The sequence below is a fragment of the Vidua macroura genome, chromosome 8, assembly GCF_024509145.1.
Source record: "Vidua macroura isolate BioBank_ID:100142 chromosome 8, ASM2450914v1, whole genome shotgun sequence".
Taxonomy (NCBI): Eukaryota; Metazoa; Chordata; class Aves; order Passeriformes; family Viduidae; genus Vidua; species Vidua macroura.
The window spans coordinates 19,979,550-19,987,770 of NC_071578.1; the positions used below are offsets into that span (position 1 = coordinate 19,979,550).

General features: G+C 49.2%; 1 protein-coding gene across 1 annotated transcript in view; it reads right to left on the reverse strand.

Moving 5' to 3' along the window:
- The window catches only part of LOC128811089 (uncharacterized), a 31,192-nt gene extending 28,497 nt beyond the window's left edge, over window positions 1–2,695 (reverse strand). Inside the window, exon 1 of the mRNA XM_053984389.1 lies at window positions 2,501–2,695. Within this exon, the coding sequence (XP_053840364.1) occupies window positions 2,501–2,549 (49 nt within the window). The 5' untranslated portion in view covers window positions 2,550–2,695. The remainder of the gene's footprint in view (window positions 1–2,500) is intronic.
- Window positions 2,696–8,221: the final 5,526 nt, after the last annotated feature.

Sequence of the window (8,221 nt, forward strand, 5' to 3'; positions counted from 1 at the left end):
CTGGCCAGGGATAATTTTGGTGCACAAGGATTAGAGCCCAAGTCCTCCCCACTCTGCAATGTAACCAGTCCTGAAGGCTGGAGGAGGGAAGAGGTTCAGCCCCTACAAACACCTTTGGGGCTTATTTGTGAGATTTTTGTCAGGGAGATGACAGCTGCCACTAAAGACCTGCAAATCCTTCTCCTTGGAAATTCCCATGTGTTCCTCGAAGAGAAAGGTTCAAAACCTTAAATAAAGGAAACAGTGCTTTCATGAGCAGCCCTCTATAACAGCAAAAGATTATTTAGCACACAACTCAGTGATATATCTGAGCAGAAAATTGAAACAAATATATCACACATTGGCAAAAACTGTCTAATTTAGATCTTTTCCTTGTACATCTGATCTGCAGGCTGCCTCATATCACAGAGGATTATTCAGCCAGAAATTAACTAGGAGCCAGGAGGCCCTTTGCAAGGATGGAACGTGCCCCCCAGGGATGACAGGTATGTAGTAATTCAGGTTTTATTGCCTATAATAAGCTTGGATAAACAACTGTTCAATAGCCCCAAAGACCAAGGCCATTTAGACACCAGTGCTTCAACTGAAGCCAAAGGAACTCGAGAATGGTATTAGAAAGGTCGCTGTTTACCCATTCTTCATGAGCAGTCATTGCTGTCCCTTGGTAAAACCCCGGAGAGCTGCTTCTGCTCAAACAAGGTAGCTCTGGAGGACAGGCGTAACCATACTCTGGCATGTCTGAAATCTTTTAGAGTCGCAGTGAGAGCAAGAACCAAGAATGTTATTTCTGAATAGAGATGGCATACAAATCAGGACACACATAATATTTGGTGTCTTTTTCCTAGCTGAAGTGATTAGAGAGTGATGTTGCCATTTCTTATTTGGATAAATTCTAGCTGAACCTCTTTTTGATCCCTCAGTGCTCTGTAGGATAACTCTGTTCCTCCACCAAAGCTTTCACCTACCCCATTAACAATACTGCTGTGTCTGGGTGGTGGAAAAGCAAGCTTCCTTTCACCTCCTAACCCTGCCATCAAGTTTGCACTGTATATCTTGGAGGAAACAAATTACATCCAGGGCAAAAAGGAGCAGTTTCCACCATACTGTAAAACACTCCTCAAACACCCTCCACATCTTAAGAGGATGCAGGCATGCTCTCACAGCAGCATTGCTCTAAAGCCCTTTGTGTCATTGGGTAGCAGTTTACAGACTGAACCCAGGCAGAGCAACGTGCTTCAGCAGCCTTGATGGCAGCAGCACTTAACAGTTACCTGCTGGGGCACCTCACAGAGGCTCCAGCTCACTCGGAGCTCTAAGTAGCTGTCCCAGACCAAGACAGCTGGGAAGAACAAATCCAAGCAGAGAGTACCTGAGGGGATGCCCAAGAATGTGACAGCTCTGGTGACTCCATAGGAACAATTGCTGCAGCACTCCAAGGAAGCAGGAGTTTGGCATAAGGATGGAAAGTCAGGACCCCAGAAGGTATCACCACCCCAAACACATGGGTTTCCAACATTTTTACCGTCCTGCTGTTGCACTGTGCACTACATTTATGCTCTAACAAACTCTCTCTGTAGCCACCTCCATGCCAAGCAAACCAGCCCAGTGCAGCCATGCCAATGAGACAGAACTTGCCGATCTCGTTTACAGCTGCCACAAACCAAGCTGAGGGATAAACAGGGATGCTAAGAGAATTCTGAGAATGGGGCTTGTAATCTCAACGCCTGCAACTCTGGCTAAGGCATAAAATACAGTGGCCCCACTATGCCTGGAAAAGGCATACTGAGACCACATAATTTGTTCGCACAACAGGCTTAAAAAGTTATAGCTGATCAGGACCTGTAGCTGCCTTTCCTGCCAGGGTCATCTCATCTGCACAGGAGGAAGCAAGTAAAACACTTCGATCCTGCGACAATCCCTGTTGGATGAGGATACACTAGCCTAGAAAGCGAGCCGATGGCCGTGGCCCGCGCCGTGACGGGCGGAGGGCAGCCCCGACCCGCCTCACGGTGGTGCCGGACCCGCGCGGTGCCGGCAGCAGCCGCTCCGGTGGGTGCCGGTCGCCCGGCAGCACGGACCGCTCGGAGACACAGTGCTCCCGCCTCCCCTGCTCCTCTCTCCCCAGCTTTGCCACGCTTACCAAGGCAAAATAAGCCCATATTAAGAGGAAATGAAACCGGGCTTCTTAAGCGCGATCTTTGTCCCCGCCAGCCCCGGGGCAGGGGCTGACGGGCCGGAGGCTGAAGCGAGAGGGGCGCGCCTAGGGCAGCCTTACCTGCGAGGGGACAGAGGCAGCCGGAGAGCAGGGAGCGCAGCATGGGGCCGGGCCGGCAGCGGCGCGGTGCCCGTCCGGCGGGGCCCGGGAGCAGGGCGGGCCGGGATGGGCTTGTCCTAAGTATCGTCCGCGCGGCCACTGAGGGGAAGGAAGGGGGTGGCGGGGGTGCGGGTTTGGGGAGGTGTTGGCAGCCGCCGGCTGGCCCCGGGGGGGCGGCCGACTCACCTCTCCTCCAGGGCGCTCCCAGGGTGAAGCTCCGATGCCAGCTGAACATCCCGGCGGCAGCAGCCGCCCTCAGGGGCGGGCGGGGCGCGGGAGCGGGGGTGCCATCGCTGCCGACCCTCCCCGAGTTGCTGCGGGTCCCGCGGCGGGCGGGTGAGCGGGCCCGGGCTAGGGCATGGCGGGGGCAGCGCGGAGCGGGCAGCGCTGCCGGCGCGGAGGCTGCGGAGCGGCGGGCGGGCGCCCGGCCAGCAGTGACTTATAAAGGGAGCAGCCCAGAGGAATGTATCTCCTGTGGCTGATAAGCCGAGATGACTGGAGGGGTTTGAACTACCTTTGCAACCCCTGGAGAAGAGAGGGAGAGAGAGGGAAAAACAGGACAGCAGAGAAGAAAAAGAAAAATATTTCAGTACTTGCATAATATCAATAAACAACTCCCCTCTCTAGTGGCAGGGAAGGCTGGAATGTTTAGGGTGGGGAGAAGAGAGAGTAAAAGAGTAGAGTGGGTTTGTTGGTTTTTTTTTTTTTTTTTTTTTCTTTCCAGGTTTTTTCTTGTTCTCTATTTAAATTGCATGTTATGTGTTCATAATGGAAAACCGCCTTGGTTATCACTGGTGCTGCAGGCTATGGGTGAGAGGGATGAGAAGGAAGTGTCAGGACTCTCCTGGGTGCAAGCTCCCATGGGCAGATTTGCACTGTCACCATACTGGAGTGAGCTCCAAACATGCAAGCCAAGCATGAAGTGTTCTGGGATGCCCTGGGCATGATTGAGGCCACTGGTGTGTTGTCTTGGAAAACGTGTGGAAAATTACTCCTAGGCTAGGTTTAAGGAGTGAAAGTTCCCTACAACAAGCAGCCCCATAACCTATATAGGGTCTTTGCTTGCTAAGAGAGCACCAGTCCCTGCACCGCTCCCCCATCCAGACTTCTGCTGACATGAGCACTCTCAGGAGAAAATGTGCTGCTCCACCGGTTAAACCAGCCTAATTCTATGGACTTCAGCTGTCCATAGGATCAGTGGCCCCAAGGAGATCACAGAGTGGTGCTACAAAAGCCATGAGAAAGTGAGTGAGAGGGGAGCTGTCAGGGGAGATCAGTCCAGTTGCCCCATAGCTTTGCAGGTGCCAGCCCTCCTGTGCCTCTGCAGCACACACTTCAGGTCAAGTATCAACTAAGGTGAATTCACTTTTTGCTGTAGCAGTCACTGGAGTTTGCTGACTGGAGCCAGTCACAATTCAAAGGTAGGGTATCTAATTTGCCCCTTTCCCCACCACATTCCTCTTGTATTTAATTATTAATTGCTCCCAAATTTGTGTCATCCACCAAAAGGCATCTTTTCTCCTCAGGCTGGGAGGATTTTACTGCTCTGCCCTTGCTTCCCATTGCAACGAGAGAGCTTTTGGGGGCTGCATCTGATTATCTTCAAACACTCCAGGCACCCATGGTGCACCCAGCACCTATTCCTCCTTTTCTGGGAAGCCAAATAGTGTGGTTTGTTGTGTGGACAGAGCCAAGTTTTCCATGCTCTTTGGGCTGGTGAGAAGGAAAGCTGTAGGTTCCCTTGGGAAAGGAAGTCCCTGTTTCTAGCACTGAGGCAGTGCTGTGGTGAGTGCTGTGTGCTTGGTGTCTGACATGCTGCCATGCTCTGCCCATGCAACCAGCTCAGGCTCCCCTCTCAGCTCCCAGCTGCAGTGGGCAGACTTAAATTATCAGAGCAGCAGAAGAGTAGTTACAGATGCCAAAGGAATTCTGGGGACAAAGAATTAGCCTCTCACCTTCAGCTCTGCTGCCCATACACCAATGCACTCTCCTTTGTTTCTCCCTTTGAGCTCCATTGTTTTGTACACTGCTGAGCACACTCCTATACTACCTGGAGACTCTGGGGTTTTTTTAATAACTAGTTTGAAGAAGGAAAAAAGCTACAATGCTGACGTTTGTAAATAGCTTCAGCCCAAAGTGTTCTGAAAAGTATCTCATTTGTAGTAAGCAAAGAGTATGATGCTGTCAGAAATTGAAGTTCCTAAGGAATCTCAAGCTGGCTCTTTCGAAGCTTGGTTTACTCCCTTGTGTTCCACAAATGCTTGAGGGCAACAGAAATGACTGTGTTACCAACTATAATAAATAAAACAACCCACTGACAGTAAGCTTTTGAACAAGAATAAAATATCCCCTGGAATGTGTACAAGACAAGTACTCTAGCTGTGGGCTAGAGCAAACATAGAATGAAAATGGCTGGCAATGAGCACAAGACTTCAATGCTCTAGGTACTCTCACAAGAGGGTGTGTTTGTGTGTATGAAACTGATAATTAAATTGGAAATGCCCTGTGTTGACACAATATATGACAATGTTCAGAGTCTAGAGGGCTCCACAAAGCTGTTGTTAGTTGTTGCATGTGATTATTTTTGTCTACACTTGGAAAGTTTTAGTAGTGTAACTGTGTTTTGAGTACTTTTTCAACTCAGGTTTATTTGCTATATTAGCATCAAGATGTTTTACTTTAATAGCTTAGCACTGGATCAGAAAAAAAGATTAGCATGCTTAGGACTTTTATGCCAGTGTAAATGCATCTACCCAAAGAGAGATTTTACCATTTTGTGCTTGTATTATGAACAGCAGTGAAACCTTTCGAAGGGTGGACACACCAAGCTTGGTGTCCAAGCTTGAAAAAAGTGCAGAAAAGGGAGACTAATTTTTAATGTGCTTTTGTCTAAAACTTGTGAACCCCCTTGACATGGGAAAGATCATGATCCCTGTGTATACTGAACCCAGTTGCTGCTGCAGTACAACAAGGAAGGAAGATGCCTCTATCTTGTAGCTTCATCTCTTGTCTGGCAGTAAGAGTATTATCAGATCTCACCATTTAATTGGGAGTTTTGAGGAAGATCGACTCCTTTTCCTTAAAGTCCAACATGTTAGTGAGGGGAGCGTGGGGTGCTGGGGCTGAGCTGTACATTTCTGTCTTGGAGCAGAGCACAAGGATGGGAAGGAACCAGCCAGGCAGGGAAATAGACTTGGGACAGCCTGGCCTGGGGACTGGGGGCACTGTGGCTTTTGGCCCACACTACATCTGCCCTTTCCCTGCAGCTGCCAGTCCTTGTGCTGGGTCTCCTTCCCATTCAGCCATGTGCTGAGAGTGTGGGATGTGTTCTCCAAATATTAACTGGGCAGGAAATTCCCTCTTGAGCTGCAGAGGATGTAACAGGAAGAGAAAAAACCTCTTAGTCAGCATCAGTTTAGATTTTGATGGATGCATCAATTTCCTCAGTCATGAGAAAACTCTCCACCCAGAGAAGTCCACAAGTGTGGAAAGGTGTTGTGTCTCTGGATCCCCTTGGTGTACAGCTGCATCCTGTGTTTCTTGTCATCTCTGTAAACATGGAGCTTCTGGAAAGCATCTTCAGAGCAGAGGGTACTTCTCTACTGTCAAGAAGTCAGGCACGAGCCCACAGGGAGCTGCTTGCACCAAGGAGGGTGGGTGAGGGGATTGGGCAAGGTCTGTTCATACTACAATTCCTAAGTTAGGTGCCTGGAAAGCAAGAGAGATACATTTAGTGGTTAGTCCTGAAACTATTGTGTTGTTTGGGCAATTGTGCCCTCATGCCCCAATTACTACTGTGCAATCCTAGATCTTTCATAAAAATGACTGCTACAGTGTCCACTGAGATGCTCTGCAGTTGCAAAGGAGGATGCCTGTCAAATGTGAGCTTTGTTTCAAAAAACTCCCCAGAAGCCAAAATATGCAGTATAGCAGGACAAATCCCTGAGCAGGTGCAGCTCTGCACAGGTGAGCTGTCCCGGCTAGGAGAGATGTTCCTCTGCTGTTTGGCTTTAGGCATGTCCCACATGTAAATAACTTCATCTCCTTCTGCCACAATTTGTCTGGGAGAACAGGATTTTTGTAAGTAGTTTCAGGGCCCATCTTCTTTAAGTCGTGCAGCCCCCAAAGCACAGGATTTCTCATGCATGTAAAAGGTCTCTCCACGTGAAGTATTCATGGTGACGAAAACCACATTCCAGTATCATTGTCACTGTGGTTTTCACACTGAAGCACACAATGAAATAACTGTCAACCTTTCATCATACATACATATTAGATCTTGTTTTCCATCCCATTCTCTGACCCCTTAGTTAAAGGCTGCATCTGAATAGATTGCTTGATTACCTCCTGATTTGTTTTGTACACCTGCAGCATGGCACAAAAGGACTCTGCAATGCTGACTCAAATATGTTTTCTTTCATTCTGGTACAAGCAAGGTTTTGGGATGTAGCATGCAGAGGGACATTGGATATCTGTGTGACAGTGTGGGAAAAGGGGTGGATTTAATGTCATGTTATGGGGGTACTCCCCAGCAGCTGAGAAAGGGCAGGGAGGACATGTTCTGTGCAGCATCCATCAGGGTTGGCTTGGACCTGTGCCCAATGGCTGAGAAAAAATTGGTTTTTTTCTTTTTTAGGTTTTAGATCCCTTTGCCCGATCTGCCACGCCAGCAGTGCAGTGTTAATGTCATTTAAGTGAGGACTCGCAGCACCTTCTGTGTGAGGGTCTCAGTGCCAGCCTGGGGGTGTTGTGGGGCTGTTGCCTTGCTGAGCCCAGTGCCAGGCAGGGTGTGGGCAGGCATGGCTCAGGGGAGCCCGTGCTGCCTCAGCCAGCCTCTCACAGGAGGGACAGGTCAAGGGGGAAAAAAAAGAGGTGTGGGTTCAAAGAGGAATTGCATTCCTATAAATGGAAGTTTCCAGAAGACTCCAGCTTCCTGTGAAACAGTTCTCTTGCTAACTTGGCAGTGGCCTGCATGTGTACAGCTTGTCCAGGTGAAGGTTTAGGGTCACATAAGAGGAAGTTGTTTCACTGCAGTGTACATATGGTGCAAAAAATAGCTTCTTGGAGTAGTGAGCGGCTCTTGACTTTGTTAGAGGTAATGTGTTAACTTGCAAATCTTGTGTCTTGCTCCAGACACTTGGCATAGTCTAAATACATTTCAGTTTTTGCTCTTCCTTCACTTAATTAACGCTTATTAACACTTAATACTCAAAATGTGCAAACCCTGTCTGTACAAGCAAAACCCCTCTGCATCTTCTCTGCCTCTCTTAAGGATTCTGCTGCCCCAGGCAATTCCCCAAACACATGAGCAGGAGAAAACGTTGCCACCTAGCTCAGCACCAGTTCTGTTTGTTGGTGTGTCCACCAGTTTTTAAGAGCAGAGAAGGCTCAAATGCCTGGTGTGTTTGGATCCTGGAACATGTATGTGGTCCCCAGTTCAACCCTGCTGTGAAAGGACCCTGGTGAGCCACATAGGAAGCAGCTGCCCTGAACTCTGCCCTGGGAAGTCAGGGTCAGTGGCTTGCCAGGCACATTACTTCCTCTGGTGCACAATGGAAGCACCTTTGTGCTCACTGAGTTGGGCTGAAGGGCTGACTTCAAAAGATGTTAAAACAAGTGCTTAAACTCAGTCACTGCTTCCTAGGCCTCCAGAGCCAGGAGAGTTCCCCTCACTTTCCTATCGACTACCTGCCCTCAGGGTCCATATTTTTCTCAGCCAAGGGACAAGCTGGCATACCTCATCAACACCTTCCAAAGGCAGGCTGAGCTGCATTGTACTGTGCTGTGCTGGCTGCTTTCTGGGTTATGGCACAACCCAAACCCTCTGTTTTCCATCTGTGATGCTTCAGGCTGGATGGTGGCAATGCAGGCACTTCAATGGGGGTCCCCATCAGCAGTTCCTCACCC